The sequence below is a fragment of the Engystomops pustulosus genome, chromosome 8, assembly GCF_040894005.1.
Source record: "Engystomops pustulosus chromosome 8, aEngPut4.maternal, whole genome shotgun sequence".
Classification (NCBI taxonomy): domain Eukaryota; kingdom Metazoa; phylum Chordata; class Amphibia; order Anura; family Leptodactylidae; genus Engystomops; species Engystomops pustulosus.
The window spans coordinates 39,505,111-39,522,212 of NC_092418.1; the positions used below are offsets into that span (position 1 = coordinate 39,505,111).

General features: G+C 42.2%; 2 protein-coding genes across 3 annotated transcripts in view; one reads left to right on the forward strand and one right to left on the reverse strand.

Annotated features, from left to right (window-relative positions):
• Positions 1 to 4,504: 4,504 nt before the first annotated feature.
• On the forward strand, positions 4,505 to 14,114 carry TVP23A (trans-golgi network vesicle protein 23 homolog A). Of its 2 annotated transcripts, XM_072120727.1 has the most exons (7): positions 4,506 to 4,614; positions 6,010 to 6,089; positions 7,162 to 7,306; positions 9,439 to 9,528; positions 10,699 to 10,827; positions 12,556 to 12,684; positions 13,946 to 14,114. In XM_072120727.1, exons 1-7 carry the CDS (start codon positions 4,606 to 4,608, stop codon positions 13,952 to 13,954), a joined length of 591 nt encoding a protein of 196 aa, XP_071976828.1. In that variant the 5' UTR covers positions 4,506 to 4,605; the 3' UTR covers positions 13,955 to 14,114. The 2 variants fall into 2 exon arrangements, with proteins under 2 accessions (XP_071976829.1, XP_071976828.1); XM_072120728.1 differs by lacking the exons at positions 12,556 to 12,684; positions 13,946 to 14,114 and adding an exon at positions 12,065 to 12,544 and having other exon boundaries at positions 4,505 to 4,614.
• A 2,274-nt stretch (positions 14,115 to 16,388) lies between these two features.
• NUBP1 (NUBP iron-sulfur cluster assembly factor 1, cytosolic) overlaps positions 16,389 to 17,102 on the reverse strand; it is a 33,616-nt gene continuing 32,902 nt past the window's right edge. Inside the window, exons 10-11 of the mRNA XM_072120730.1 lie at positions 16,974 to 17,057; positions 16,389 to 16,755 (exon numbers count right to left, since the gene is read on the reverse strand). Coding sequence (XP_071976831.1) covers positions 16,724 to 16,755; positions 16,974 to 17,057 — 116 coding nt within the window. The 3' untranslated portion in view covers positions 16,389 to 16,723. The remainder of the gene's footprint in view (positions 16,756 to 16,973; positions 17,058 to 17,102) is intronic.

Below are 17,102 nucleotides of genomic sequence, written 5' to 3' on the forward strand. Positions count from 1 at the left end.
CCATGCCCCCGACTATAATGTATGGTTTATAGTAATAGTCTTCTCATATGGGAAAGTGACACCATAAGGGCCCCCTAAACCTCTTGGGCCCAGGTGCAACCGCACCCTCTGCACCCCCCCTCCAAGTTACGCCTCTGCAAGAACAGCTATCTTGTTTCTAAGGGACAACATAGCTACATTCATGGGAATATTTCTTTTTGATAACATTCAATCAAAGAAATGTGTATATTTGGCAGGTGCATTAAATTAACTGTGAATGTCCAGATGAGAAAAACAGTATCAAAGAGGAAAGCATTTGTATCTGGTTAGGGTTCAGTCCTGAGGACGGGGCTTTAGGTCCATAATTTTAGCAAATAAATTATCATAAATATGCAGTTCTTGTCTGCACTCATTTCAATGAAAGAGGTCCTAAGAATGAGAAGGTTCCTGACACGTCCTCATCTACAGAGTGGGAGACATAAGCTGCAAACACAAGAGGCAATTATTTCTAATTGAGACTTCGGGAAAGGTCATGTTGCAGATACTGGGGCCAGTTTATGGTGGATAAATCTTTTTACCTGATCGTACTCACCTCCTCGTCCCATCCCCATTGGGCAGTAAATCTTTTAGTATGTTCTATAACTGCCACATATTTTTTAGCCCCTTAATAAAACAGACCTTGCTAGTTTCCATTCTTTATTCCCCACTTTCATAAATCCACAACTTTTATGTTTTTCTGTGTACAGAAACAAAATGTGCTTTCTAGTACTTGTACTTACTATTCCATACGTGTACTGGGAAACTGGAAAAAAATTCTAAATCTGGTGAAACTGACGAAAAAACCTTTTTTTCTGGGCCTTATTTTACGGCTTTTATTGTGCGCTCCCTATGACACCTTCCCTTTATACTAAATATATATAGGTTTTATTATGTTTTAGGGTGCATCCACACATTCAGTCTTTCAGATGCAGTTTTGGAGCTAAAAGCAGGGGTGGATCATAATGGGTGAGGACTTATCACTGGGAGAAGATTCTCCACTTTTATTTTCACTTAGAGTAGGAGAGCATTGGTTGAGTCTTTTTTGCAGCTTCTAAGGGCTTATTCAGGCTACAGTGGCTGGTGATTCAAGGACTGTATAGTGGCCAATTTCACAAACTGACCTTGAGGATCATAGTGATATTTGAAGCCGACACAACAGCAGGATTGCACTGTAGTCATTTTTTATGGTGTGGTACCATGGCTGGTAACGACAGGGGTCTAATCTTACCAGCTTTATGATACAGCAGACACCCACCTTTCATGGTGCAGAGTTGAGTCTGTATGGAAAGGGTTTAGGTGCTGGTAACAGTAGTGGATTATAATACAGGTGATTATAATAAAGGGCCAAGCTATCTAAGGAGCCCGTGGTAACCCAAACTAATCACCAAATGTTATGCTGAGATAGACCTTCAACCATGAAATCTGTTCCCATTCTCAATTAACATGTACACAAGAGTCATTTCAGGACCTGTAATGGGCCACCAAAGATTCCGGAACTCACAGATTGAAAGTGAACAGAAGGGACACATCCAAAAGCTTTAGGGTGGTGTCACACGTGGCATTTTGAACCCATTTTTTGTCATGCGTTTTCAGTCCGTTAAAAACCACATGCGTTTTTAACGAACTGAAAACGCATGACTAAAAACGGGTTCAAAGCGCCATGTGTGACACCACCCTCATTCTAGTAGCATACAGACTTTTGGGGATATAATATTTATACAGCCCAGGGCCCATTTTAGTCTAAAAGGAAACCTACCAATTGAAATAGTACTTCTAAGCTTCAAATACCGTGCACCAGCTCAGGGTGAGCTGGTGCCAGAGCATATCTTCGTTATGTTCATAAACCGCTGTAATGCTTTTAAACACTTTTGTAATCTTTATATGTGAAGCAGCTTCGGCGCACGGTGGTACGCGCTCGGCGCACCATGCGCGTGCCCAGCATGTACCACTGTGCACGGAAGCTGCTTCACATATAAAGATTACAAAAGTATTTAAAAGCATTACAGCGGTTTATGAACATAACGAAGATATGCTCTGGCACCAGCTCACCCTGAGCTGGTGCACGGTATTTGAAGCTTAGAAGTACAATTTCAAGTGGTAGGTTTCCTTTAACACCTTGCCGACCGAGGAAGAACTATATCGTCCTCGCAAGGCAAGGGGTGTATGGAGAGAGCTCACGAGCAGAGCTCTCAACATACACGGCGGGTAACGGCTGTATAATACAGCCAACACCCGCCTGTCACTGCACCTAACTTACCTTTACATGGGCGGCGCCATCTTGGATGCCCGATCGCCGCCCCCTGGAACGTCATCAGAGGGCGGCGATCGGTTGCTATAACAGCCTAGAGCAGTGATGGCTAACCTATGGCACTGGTGCCAGAGGTGGCACTCGGAGCCCTTTCTGTGGGCACTCAGGCCAATACCAGAGATGACTCCAGGTATCTTCCTGCAGTCCCAGACAGCCCAGGACTTGCTGTGCACAGAGCTATTTTAAAGTGACAGCTGTACCTGGGTCTATTTTTTGCTTTATTGGTGTCCTCAGGGGCTGGTATCAATGAAAACTGTGACCGAGAAGAGAGTATAAATCACAAATTACATTTCTGTGTTGGCACTTTGCGATAAATAAGCGGGTCTTTGTTGTAGTTTGGGCACTCGGTATCTAAAAGGTTCGCCATCACTGGCCTAGAGTCTCATTGAGACTCGTAGGCTTGCCAGGTGAAATGATTTCTAATAGCCACCAGAGGGCAGGCTATTAAAAATCATTGTAAAATAGCTATATACTGCAATACAGTAGTGTTGCAGTATATAGTATTAGCAATCAGACCCTGCAGGGTTAAATTACCCTGGAGGATCTAAAATAATGGTAAAAATTTCTAAAAACAAATAAAAAAAAATATGAAAAAATAGTAAAAAAAGTAAAAGTTTAAATCACCCCCTTTCCCTAGAACTGATATAAATATAAATAAACAGTAAAAATCATAAACACATTAGGTATCATCGCGTCCCAAAATGTCAGATCTATCAAAATATATTAGCGATTTTTCCCAGGGTTTAACCCCGTAATGGAAATTGGCGCCCAAAGTCGAAAATGCCACTTTTTTGCCTTTTTGAAAAATATAAAAAATTCTATAAAAAGTGATCAAAAGCCCATACCATCCTAAAAATGAAAGCATTAAAAACGTCATCAAAAGTCGCAAAAAATGACACCACCCACAGCTCCATACACTGAAGTATGAAAAAGTTATTAGTGCCAGAACATGGCAAAATGAAGAATTTTTTTTTTGTACAGAAGGTTTTTTAAATGTATGAAAATATTATAAAACCTGTACAAATTTGGTATCCTCGTGATCGTACCGAACCAAAGAATAAAATAGACATGTGATTTGGGGCGCTCAGTGAAAGCTGTAAAATCCAAGCCCACAAGAAAACGGCGCAAATGCGTTTTTTCATCATTTTCACTGCATTCTGAATTTTTTTCCCGCTTCCCAGTATACGGCATGGAATAATAAATACCATCACTATGAAATTCAATTTTTTACGCAGAAAACAAGCCCAAACAGAGATCTTTACATGGAAAAATAAAAAAAGTTACAGATCTTTGAAGGTCGGGAGTGAAAAATGAAAATGCAAAAACGAAAAAGGGCCACGTCCCTAAGGGGTTAATCCGCCCCTTGATGATAAGATAGCACTGATCTACTACAGGTCAACTTCCTTCCTTATTTCTCAGTGCTAAGATACCGTATGCTGCACCATATGCTTCCTCAGCTGCCGTGAGATTACAGTAAGCAAAGGGAGAAGGAGCTGAAGGAGCAGGGGGAGAAGGAGCTGAAGGAGCAGGGGGTGAGGGAGACAGGCCTCTTGGGCAGGAACAGAGGGGTCCAATGAATTGATCAGATGTTCCAGCACAACACATAATAAAAGCAGATTAGTGTTTAAGTTAGACAAACCCCTTTAAACTGACCAGCAGTATGACACGTCAACCCACCAATCAAGTCCCAGCTTGACCCTGTAGAGGGCCATCCCTTTAAACCTCTTTTTTATATAGACAAATCTATTAACCTGTAAGGTGCATCCCTCCATCCACATCATCTATTATTATATTATATATATCTTATTGATATCACAATCCCCGCGTCCTGCAAGCATCTAGACTTGTCAAGAGAAGATTCTTGGTTACAGTGGACAACCCCTTTAAGACAAAGAGAGCTGATACGTGGCAAATGGCAACTCCATCACCTCTCTGCTTAGCATCAGTGTTGTTACTAATAGTAAAATCATGACAATATGTACATAGACACTCTCCAAGACGCCTATATACCTGACCTAGCTTCTATGTATGGTATAGAACTACAACTCCCAGCAGGCAACGCTCCCGCGGTTTTCTCATCCTCCATATGTCACCCTGCCCACAACCAATATGGCCGATCCAGGTAACATCACCTAAAAGGGAATCCACCAATCAGGTAAGACTAGTGATATAACTCTCTCCAATCAGCGGTCGGAAAAACCCTTGACAACAGTGCCCGCCCACGCTCTCTTAGCAACAGAGGAGAGGACGTGTGACTGCTCCTCATCACTGCAGAGAGAATGAAGCAGGTAATGCCCGGCGCTCACCCCAATCTAGCAGCACACCCGGAAATGGGCACAGCATAACGGGGAGTCGTAGTGACGAGTATAGCAACACGGGATGTCCCAACAGGAGACAAGGCCTGTACAACACGATCCAGGGATAACCTCCTCCCTCATTAACAATGGTTTATTCCTTTCTTAACCTTCTCTACAGTCTGTTCACACTGCGCGATTTTTCTAATGAGAATACGCATCAGAGAGGTTTGAATACATGAGATTGTGAGCAGTACAGACGTCCTAGGTGAATAAGCCCCCATATTACTGTGTCCTGCCCCGGAGGGCCATACCGCTCCCATAGCTCCTGGATTTATAGGAGATGTCCAGATATATCTCATATCTAGCTATCTCATATCTAGCTATCTATCTATCTACAAATACATTACAAATGAAATAATAACAAACACCAGATACTTACCTCTCCTACCCCCTCCCCTGCTCTGTAAATCTGAAGCTGTTCAGGCTGTACAACTCTGTACGGTGCTCTGAGCACAGCAGAGGCACAGTGATAGTGCTGGGAGCTGCCGGCTCTCTCCATTAACACACTGGGGCACATTTACTTACCCATCCGATGAAGTTCACTGGAAGTGCGTTGTCTGACGATTATGCACTGTGCTGCGAATCACTAAGATCGTGCGCCCGATATTCTGCATGTGTCGCTTCCCCGCTCAGGTCCGGCGGAGTTCACCTTCTTCTTCCTGGTGCATGTAAGTGCATGTCTTGCGACACAATTTGAAAGTTAAATCCCGCACTCAGTCCGAATCAGTCGGATTATCCGATCGGCTGCCCCCCGATTTGTGTCCGATCGCGTGCAACACAATCCCCTATTAAATACCTGTCACAGCGACGCAATCCCTGAAACTGTCCGACGAAGGTGCAGCGCGCAGACCCTTAGTAAATAAGCCCCAGTATTCAACTCTGTTGCTCAACGTTGGATGGGGACAGAGTTCATATCCCGCTACATATTTCTGGCTGGGCAGAACAGAGGTCAAAAACCGGGACTGTCCCGCTGGATCCAGGACTGTCGGGAGGTATGAAAGCATCAAGTGTCCCATATTGAAATGTAATCCTCTGTCCACAAGGACTCCCCCCCCCCCCCAATTATGAGAATGGGGGTCTCATTCCTCCAGTTGAGCACTGCTGGAGATAGCCGAACCCCGAGCTCTACTGTATCCAGCCTCCCCATAGAGAATAGAGCATCGGGGGACTCATCTATATACACGTGTAGTAAGATCTTTGTTATAGTCCCAGAAATCTTTTTCTCTTTGCTCAAACATAAACTTTTCAATCACCAACATTGTACATTAGGAATCTACGGGAATGTTACAGTATATATTTTTTATTTCATTTTATGCTACTTTTTAGGTTCCTGTAGATGACACTGAGGATGTGTCTCTGGACATAGGAAATGAAGAAGAACTTGCACTGAGGAAAGCAAAAATCAGGTGCAGTATATACAGTGTAATGCTGTAGGGTGGAGATGGGAAGGTCAGTTTATCCCAAAAAGTAGTTGAAAACCTATTTTGTGTCTGATGCCAGAATACTGGAGTGTGGGGCTTGATACATAACCCCATAGATTAAGCAGACAGACGTTTTTCTACCAGGAAACCTACCATTTGCTTTTATGCATTATGAAGCAAACATACCTTGAGAATGCTGTAGCTACACTGATGCAGAAACATATCTTGTGAACCAAGTGGCTTTGCTGAAAAAACAATCATAAAATTATGATAATGAGGCTCCTGTGGCTGCCCCGGCGCTTCTCCTCACCCTAATTATGCACTGCTCCAGCCTTGTCCTGCCCGGAATATGTCATCATGTATTGTCCCTGACAGGCAGAAGTAATCAATCGCTGCACCATCCCCCAGATGCTGTGTATGAGTCATCAGGCTCAGGTTGATTAGTCCTGTCTGGACAGTTCAGAAAGCGCAGTGTAATGTATTTATGTAGGCAGCCTGCATGCAACTCAGCTTTCCCAAGGTCCTGAATTTTATAATTGTTTTTTGAGCAAAACCACTCGATTCAGGGATTAAACAAGATATGTTTCTGCATCAGAATTCTCAAGGTATGTTTGGTTCACAGTGCATGGAAACAAATGGTAGATTTCCTTTAGAGGAAATCTGCCACCAGGATGAAGGATTGTGAACCCAGTACAATGCTTATTATGCCCTTGCTTTTCAGAGAAAGAGGCTTTAAAATTATGCAAATGAGCCTCTCTGTGGGTTTCCAGGCACCATTAATACTATGGAACCAGGAGCCCCTCAAGTTCGTTTGTCAGAGGGGTCACACACCAGTATGTCTGTGTACTTGGTTTACTATCCTTGATCCTGGTGGTAGATGTCTTTTCAGATGTTGATTTGTTCTGTGTTCCCATAGGTCCATATACAAACTGGACCAGCGTGTATGATGGGACCTGTAGATTGTTCCTTATATGTAGCATATTGTGTGGATCACTGTGATATATACTGTATAGCCTCAGCACTGCTCGTCTCTAAGTCTTCTGGCTTGTTTCCGTAGGCACCCCCTGGCCACATTTTTTCATCTCTTTTTTCGAATTGGTGCTATTGTTGCTTATTTGTTCTGTGACTGGTTCAGCAAAAGCTTTGTCACGTGTTTTCTCACTATCCTGCTTCTTCTGTCCTTTGACTTTTGGTCTGTGAAGGTAAGTCTCTGCCATTATTAACTACTGTGTATATTCCCATAACATTTCTGTGACCGTACTAACCCATAACCAGGTCACTGTGTAATGTCTCCAGTGTCACTTCAGTGGGACACGGCTAATGTCCCCATCATGGGGACACTTATCAGCGCTTTAAAGGAAATCTACCACCAGGATGAAGGATTGTAAACCAAGTATACTGACATACTAGAGTGTGCCCCTTCTGGCAGGTTCTGCTTTTCTTTAAGCTTCTTAGGACCTTATTTTTACAATTAAAAGATTTCACTAATGATGCAAATGAGCATCAGAGGCTCCAGACTCCATAGATGTCAATGGAGCTTGGAGCCCTGAAGGCTCATCTGCATCATTTTTAAAACCTCTTTTTCTAAAATACAAAGGCATACAAAGCTACAAGAAGCGCATCTTCTGCCAGAGGGGGCACACACTAGTATGTCAGTGTGCTTGGTTTAAAATCCTTCATCCTGGTGGTAGATGTCCTTTAAGACCAAAGTATGGGCCTTGTTTACAATAACAAGCACTTTACTCCATACTCCATAATGACATTTGAGTCTTAAAGGGGTTGTCCAGGAATTTTGACTAATGGTCTATCCTTAAAGGGAACCTACCACCACAAATCTACCTTTAAAGGTAGATCGGGTGGTAGGTGGATCAATGGGACGTGAGGATAGCCCTTTTTAGAGCTAATCCTCACGTCCCTGCACTTTTTTTAGTAACTTTTATTTGACTTTTATGCTAATATTCTTATGCGGCTACTGGGGTGTGGAGTAGCCGCATCTGAGGTTACACGAGGCGGCTACTCCACGCCCCGGTAGCCTCTTTACCCCTCCTACTCACCATCTTTGGCGCGCAGCTGCTCATAGCTGCGCGCCCTCGTCCGACGATCCTGCAGTCTGCGCATGCGCAAAACAGCAGGCCTGCGCCTGTGCATCCCCGGCTTCGGAGCAGTGACCGCGCAGGCCTGCTGTTCTGCGCATGCGCAGACTGCAGGATCGTCGGACGAGGGCGCGCAGCTATGAGCAGCTGTGCGCCGAAGATGGTGAGTAGGAGGAGAAAAGAGGCTACCGGGGCGCGGAGTAGCCGCATAAGAAAATTAGCATAAAAGTCAAATAAAAGTTACTAAAAAAGTGCGGGGACGTGAGGATTAGCCCTTAAAAGGGCTATCCTCACGTCCCATTGATCCACCTACCACACGATCTACCTTTATAGGTAGATTTGTGGTGGTAGGTTCCCTTTAATCTCTGTTCAAGGAGACAATACGCGCCCCCATAGCGAATAGTTCTTTAACCCTGGCAAAATACGGACCCATTAGCAGTTGGGTCAGGAAAAATCATGACTCAGAATGTGTGGACATCCCTTGTGATCACATCTTCACTTTTCATTATGCTTCTACTTGTAGCTATATGAGGCTTGTTTTTTGTGGGATTAGTAATATTCAGTTTCAAAATTTTCAGTATGCAGTATAAAATGTATTAGGTCAGTAAAATGGTAGGAAAATATTTTTTTCTTTCCCACTTTTGGCTTGTTTCTGCATTTTTAATTACTATTTTGAGTTTTTTTTTAATTTACTATTTTTGAAGACTTTTGATTCCGTTTTCAGTCTGTGTAGTAATTGCTCTTTTATCTGTAATGATGTATTTGCATCATAATAAATCAGTTTTTTTAGCTTTTATTGTTTCCACTAAATCGAATTTTAAATAATATTTTGCCTATATTTATCAGTCTTACATGGGGACTTGTATCAGCGATCCTTTACCTTCTTATATCATCAACTGGAATTTTCTTCCCATAGGAGTCGCAGGTCATGTGATCTGCCAGCAGCTGCACTTGATTATAGGGGCAGAGTGTGCAATACTGAATGTACAACCCGCCTTGAATACAACTCCCTTGGCACACCCCTTCAACCGGTAACATGGGAGTGATTTTTAATATGGGGGGGATACATTGAATATTGAGAACACATCCCCCTGACCCACCAGAAGTGGTACAACAAAACTGATGGATTTTTATCCATGGATTAGTATGTTTATTATAGGACCATATGTATTCATGTATACAGTATATACAGACAGGTTGTAAAAGCTGTTATTAACCATTTTGCTGGTTTTTACCATCAGAACGTTACTGGTCGGCTACTGGTTGGATTACGCTGGTGGAACCAGATTGATGAAGATGGAAAAAGTCATTGGATATTTGAAGCCAAAAAGGTATTTTTTTCTGTATTTGTAAAATGTGACCTGGATTGGTTTTCGTGATGGAGAGGGTGTAGAAAAATAGTGAACAACCTATAACTGCCTCTCTCCGATACAGCACGATGGGGGAGTTTTTTTAAAATATAGGGTTGTGTCCCATCTGTAAGACATGTATAGCTCACATTGTGAATGTGCCATCAATGTGTTTTATGGGAATACCCCTTTTAATATGTGATTTAGGCTATCTGCACACGTAATAATAATTCCTTTATTTATATACTGCACACAGATTACGCAGCGCTACACAAAGCTTCCCAAATCAGTTCCTGTCCCCATGGGGCTCACAACCTAGCAGTATGTTTTGGTAGTGTGGGAGGAAACCGGAGGACCCGGAGGAAACCCACGCAAACACGGAGAGAACATACAAACTCTTTGCAGATGTTGACCTGGGTGGGACTTGAACCCAGGACCTCAGTGCTGCAAGTGGATTGTCATGCGGAAAATCTTCCTTATAACCCACACCAAATCTGCATCAAATATGTGCGTTATTGATGAAGATTTGCATTATTCAATATTTTATTTTCTGTATTGAGGAACAATTTCCTCATGGAAAAAAAACTGCGAGCGCTGGAGTATGATAATGTCGCAGCCCTTTCTGCTCAGTCCGGTATCGGGTGGCCAGGCTGCGCAGCGTTTATTTCTACTCCAGATCCAACCAGGGGTACAAATATTTAGCAGCATGCAAACTTTCACACCTTTGACCTCACCTCCCTTCATGCCCGTCTTGGTAGGGAGCTGAGGGAATGGGGGAAATATTCGCAAGTGCTACCAAATTTCCAGCATTTGCAAACATTTCCAGGGCTTTTACGCTACAGGGTAGAAGCCCTGATAAATAACCCCCATTGTCTACATTATTTTTACAATATCACAATCACTTCAATGCTACTGTATGACAACAAAACCTGTACCTAATCCACAAGGTGTGCAGATAGTTTAAATGGGTCACCCATCGGACCCCCACCACTGTTTTTGCCATTGACTGTCTGAGTGCCCAGTATACACAACACAATGTTACATCAGCTGAGCCATTTCTTTTAGACTTGTGATAAGTTTGGAGGTGTTTTTATTCAGTTTTGAGAAGGGATCATCTCAGATTCTTATGTATTATTCACCTCCTTCTATTAGGCTTCTCCCAATAATTCGACATCCACAGAAGTTGAAGCTCGGATCTTCTGGCTGGGGTTGATTATCTGCCCCATGATCTGGACGGTGTTCTTCTTCAGCACCTTATTTTCCTTGAAGTTGAAATGGCTGGTAGGTGATCCATGAGGATGTTATGGTGCTAGTATAATGCCATATACTCCAATTACTTATTTTACCCTCTAAGTTACAGTTGTATATAATCTCAATGGTTGGGGTGGTTAGTAGAATCCTTCCTGTAGCCTACGGATCCCATAACTAGCGTGTCATATCTACAATTACAGGCAGTCCCCAGGTTACGTATAAGATAAGAACAAACCTAAAGAACCCAAGTGAAATTTGTATTTCTAAGTATTTTTTGTTGTCCATGGGAATATAGAATTTTCAGAATTTTGGGATTAACAATACAGTTTCATTGGAGAGTTTACATACCTCGAAAGTATATTTTTTGCAGTCTGGGGCCAAAGTTTAGTAAATGAGCATCTTCCAGAGATCGCCTCCAGGGGGGGCCTTCCCCAGTGGGCGGAGAGGTCTGTTTGTAACAAGGGGTCATCTGTAAATCAGGGACTGTCTAATAATAAGATTCCTGTATTTATACATTGCACACAGATTACGCAGTGCTGCACAGAGTTTGCCAAATCGGTCCCTGTCCCCATGTACTGTATTGATGTGTAAAAATCGACAATTTTACTAAGCCTGGGGGAGGGTTAGCAGCTTTATTTGTCGCAGATATGGTTCCTACATCAAACAGGTCAATTATTGCTGCAGCTTTAACCAACTCTAGGGTTTGAGACTCCTGCATAGAAGGCGATGTCACAGCAAGACCTGGAGTCCCTAACTTTACAGCTCTACCTATAATGGTCATAATCTCATAATGTTATGTGTAACCATTAATAACCTCTCAAGGCTATTTGTCACGCCATTTTGCACTGCATACTCATTATTGTCACTTCACTTAACAAATCAACAAATTATAGTAGGAATAGAGTCTTGGCAAAACATTTTGCACCACTTTTATTTACCCATAGGCTAGAGACCCCTCACTGTACTCAATCCTAGACCACTTGGTGGCCTAATTTAATGGACTGAACACTGGGCAGGACTCCAAGCATCATAGTGATCTATGATACAAGGAATCCCTTAATCTCGGCTGTTATCATAATTACATTTTGCCACTGCATTTCCAAAGGGATGAAGGGACTCCTTGTATCATATATCACTATGATGCTTGGAATCCTGCCCTTGGCACAGTGTTCAGTCCATGAATTCCCAGACCTTGCACTGGACGGATTTCACGGACTGAACATTGAGCATGGTTGGGTCTCTAACCTTACTGCTTCCCTCTGATTAGGTTTCTTCTCGCTCCTCCCTCCATAGACCTCTATTGTGAGCTGTACATGATAATCTATAGGAGGTAACAAGATAAAATTCAGCAAAGATTTTAGTGTGAAAGTTCATCAGGCAGCAGAACGAGGCACTTTCTCTGGTGAGATAAACAAGATATTACAAAGGGTCTGAAAACGTAGATTCTGCCTGCTGTGGGATTATCTTTTCATACAGTCACTGGGTGAAAGTGACAGCGCAAACCTCAAACTTACCAAAAGAAACTTCCTTCCCCTTTCTTTGGAAATTGAGAATAAACTTCATCAGATTTAAATCATGCTGGAAGTTCTGTGAATTTTTCCACTGATTACAAAGAGTTAATTGTCCCCGGGGGAGACGCCGGTCATCCTGATCTGTCTAGTTGTGTATAGAGCAGACATGGTCAGGGTATAAGGCTCTGTGCACATCTGTCAGATGTGTATAACATGCGGACGCTTCTCTGTGATTCTGCCCATACAGGCCTTGGTGATCGCTGGCATCTCTCTCCAGTCAGCAAATCTATATGGTTATATCCACTGTAAGACAGGGGGTCAGCAAAATGTGGAGAGGACGGCCTCGCGATACCTGTCCCAGCAGCTTTTCCAAAGGGTGAGTTATGATGATTGTTGGTAACTATATTTGCTCAAACCAGTGCGCAGGGGAGTAACTGTGGGAATCACATGAACTCCTTCCTTCTAAAATCCACTTTTAAAATTATGCTCATCAGCCAGAAGGGTTCTGTGGGGCGTTACCAGAGACCCTCCATGCTGCACATTCACACGCTGCTACACTCCTCTGCTCCCTCAGCGCTTCCCCCTCCCTCTGCCGGATGTAATGTCAGTGCAGCAGAGGAAGTTTCACCACGCAGTGGGAGGGGGAAGTGTTGCTGCACAGTTTAACAGCCTGTGAAGCTACAGCACTGTGGGGCTATGGAAACACCCCCCAGAGCCCTTCTTGCTTTTTACATAAATTTTTAAAGTTTATTTTAGACGGAAGGAGGCCATGAATAACAAATATGATGATTACCACAGTTACAGTCCTGGATCTATGAATAGGTGGTCCCTGGTTTATGTACGCTTGAATTTGACAGTAGATTTCCTTTTAAAGGACATCTACCACAAGGATGAAGGATTGTATGCAAATGAGCCTAAGGGGCTCCAGGTCCCATAGGTGTTAATGTAGCTTGGAGCCCCTCAGGCTCATTTGCTTACAGTCTTTCATCCTGGTGGTAGATGTCCTTTAAGATGAATGCACTTCCGAGTAATATCAATGGAGTGTAAGGTTGGATTGGCACTCCATGTGACCCAGGCATTTAGGCGCAAATGACCAGGACCTCTTATTAGTTAGCAGCTGTTATCTGTTCTGGAATAGACCACAGCAGATGGGGTCGAGCGTCTCCTGTATAATACAGCAGATAGCCGTCCTGCAAGGAGAGGGTTCAGTCTGCAATGCCCCTCCATATGCCTTCAATAACAGGAGTTGAAGGAGTTTTCTGTTACCAAAATATTGATGACATCATTACAGGAGTGTATCCTGGCAATCTGTTTGGAGGGGCAATGGTTGAGTTTTGTGGTCTCTAACATATACACTGGTCCAATGACCTGCACAATGGGATTAACCTGCAATACCTTACACTGCGGATACTGTAGACAGCGCGCTGGACATCATAGCAAGGATGAGGTGCTGCAAGTCACATCCTGACCCACTGATATTGGTAGGACATCCATAATCTGATGCCAGGAAAGCTGCTCTAAGCGACCACTTTCCTTGACTAAACAGCAGCAGAGAGAAGGGCAATATCAGTGCCCCCGTCTATAATCTAGCCATGGATCTTCTGTATAGTAACATGTCCTGTTTTTTCTTCTTCCAGACTCTATGAAGCGAAGCAAGAAGCCGGCCTCCCAAATACTGTGCTTTATTATCACTAGGTCATAAATCACTGGAACCCGTATAAATCTTGTGCCTTAACTAATGGTTCACCTCTAATTTATGATTTTGTTTCTTTGCACATTTATTAAAGTTTTCTTTTTTTAAACCAATCTGTATTGTCACCTGTGTAGAGTACAAGGGGTTCTTAACACTGACATCCCATAACCCCATCAATTGGCCTTGTGTCTGATTAGAAAAAAATGCAGGGTTTGTTCTGATGCACTTTATTTATCAAATTTTCTGACTTTACTTGAACACAAGAATAAATGGAATGTATTGAGTTAAAAAAAAAAAAAATTGTATTGACATTTTCGAAAGATTTTAACTTTTATATTTGTGTGTAAGATGGGTCATTTTTGAAGACCAAGTTGTAGTTTTAACTTATACCAATTTCACTGCACGGCAAGATTTACTGCATCTTTGGACACCTTAGAGTACATATCATATGAGCTCCCCCTAGTGGAAGCATAGTTTTCCATTGATTACAAATTAGGATAGATTAAAGCGCAACCCCAATATTTGTTTAAATTCACAAATCCATAGCTCTTGGGGTGTATTACAACGTTGCCTATCATTTTCATTACTTACGTCCAGCAGATTCTTTGCTATCCTCCTCGGTTTTTCAGGCCTCTATAGTAGCTATCTTCTCTGGTTGTGTCGTAGTGAGGGGTCGTTCACAAATGAGCCCCCCACACACACACACACACCCAAAAGCGTGTCAGATTTTTGGCTCAATGCATGAAAACGATCCCCTATGTAGGAGAGGCAGCTCATTAAGGAGAGACGGAACTTTCCATCACTACTGTGCTGCTCATCTCTGAAACTGTAGAGTATTTACACTGCAGATACAGGACAGTATGGAAAGAGGGGGAGGTCATGTGATGCTCTGTGTTGTTTTTCCGAAAATAAGACTGTGTCCTATATAAATTTTTACTCCTAAAGAGTCTCTAGGTCTTATTTTTAGGGGATGTCTTAATTTTCCATGAACAAGAATTTACAATCATTGTTGAATTAACATAACAAATGTATTAATATCCTGCAGCCCTGCCATCACATACATCAGCAATATAACTGAATTTCATCAAGAAAGTCTTGTTACTCTCTGTCCTTGTACAACAATCTCTGGTACATTTTCAATCCTGGTATTTATGCACAAAAAGGAAGATGATTTTTTATTTAAAGGTGTTTTCCACGGGATAAGGCCTAACTTGCTGATCAGTGGGGGTCTCAATGCGGAGATCCCTGCAGATCGCGAAAAGAGGGGGTCCACCACTCCTCAGACTAATGGACTGTTTTCGCAATCTGCAGGGGGTCTCAGCACTGAGAACCCCCATGTTCAGCAAGTTAGGCCCCATCCCATGGATAGGGCCTAACTGTGCTTTGTGGGAAAACCCCTTTAAGGACCATTATGTCGAAAACTCTAACATCCTTATAAATCTCCAAACTCTGAATTTCTTGTGGCTCCATTTCTATTCAAATCATTGGCCCCAATCTCTCATGTTTAACACTTTCCTTCAATGACTCCTCCTCTTTACCCATGTCCCAAAATTGAGCAGTATCTATATCATCTACTAATAGAAATGTATGATGTGGGGGAGATGTAGCAATAATTTCCACTAGGTCTTATTTTCAGGGGAGGCCTCATATTTCTACTCTTAAAAAACTGCACTTAGTCTTATTTTTTTGGGGGGTGTCTTATTTTAGGGTAACAGGGTAGCTAGCAGAAAAGTTGGGTCTATGCCGAAATGTCCTGCACAAAACAGTGAGGAAGATGGGCTCCCCTATTCCTCATCAATCTCTCCCAATCCAGTCTGTGATTTTGCAGAACTTTTGCAACCTCTGCACTTTAGCTGTCATAGACAGCCTCCCTCTCCCCCAACCGCTGTTCTCTGGACACCATCTATACAACAGATAAGCTATTAACACTTCGTGCTCACACAGCACGGACTTTACAAGTCATGCAACTATTTCACTGTTGGTTTCTATTACTTATTCCATGCTCTTCCATGTGATGGAAGCTGCCAGGCTAGTCTCTTTATATGATCTGTATGTATAAACTAGGAAGAACTCAGTGGATTAAGCATGGGAAGCGAGGGCAGATTATTCAATAAGCTTTAGGGAAACGACAGGAAGATGTCTGTGCTCACCACTTATTTTTTGCCAAGAAGCTTCAAAACAGAAAATTCCATAATAAAAGGGTGAGCAACAGAATATGGCCACCGTTCAATTTTGAAATGGGAGTCCAATATAACAATTGGGTAAAAATCATTAAGTTGCACTTTAACACTTGCTAGATAAAACCCTTACAATAATTGTGGTTGTGGCTATATGTGTGTTCAGAGATTAAAGAGAATACAAAGTTTTATGGAACAAAGATTATTTATTCTGGAAACAATGACAGACCAAGAGGTGAATCGTTACAATAGTTTCATTTCTTGGTCTGTGATCCTAAATTTATATTTTACTTTGTTATTGTCATCTATAGCCCAGCAGTGGGAATGCTGCAGTCTATATTGCGATAGAACAATATCTAGGAATAGACAATTGCCTAGTGGCCATTCCCAAGGAAAAGGCCACTAAAATTTAAATATTACTTAACAATGAAAAAATAATTTGATTTAATGATGTTTTCGGTTAATATCGGAAATATAAAAAAAAAATCAATTCATCAAAAAAGAAAGGATTCTGTACCATCCGACTCATAGAACATGATTTATTGTCAGTGCCTTTGAGAGCAAAACTCTTGAATTTCTGTAGGAGAAGCAGAAAAAAGGAAATATCAGAAAATGTAAAATTGCTTTATTTTTGGATGGATCATTAAAACCCCCCCCAAAATATACAATATCTTCTTTAAAGAGGAAGAACAGGTCAAATGTATTCCCTGGCCTCCCAGGGTTTTATTATAAACACGGTGATCCCCTTTAAACCCACAGTCCTTTAAAGACATGGTTACAATCATTGATACCTACTTTGTATTATTGACTTGTAGGACAGGGTCGCGGGAGAATCTGGAATTTCGGTAAAAAATGATTTGCCGGTGTCACAACTCTTCCCTGCAAACAAAAAGAATAAGTCAAATCCCTTCTAAATATATGTAA

Excerpts from the sequence above, each read along its gene's own strand:
- TVP23A (XM_072120727.1), top strand. Across the intron at positions 6,090-7,161 it reads CTGAGGAAAGCAAAAATCAG|GCACCCCCTGGCCACATTTT; the intron begins GTGCAGTATATA and ends TTGTTTCCGTAG. Across the intron at positions 10,828-12,555 it reads CCTTGAAGTTGAAATGGCTG|GCCTTGGTGATCGCTGGCAT; the intron begins GTAGGTGATCCA and ends CTGCCCATACAG.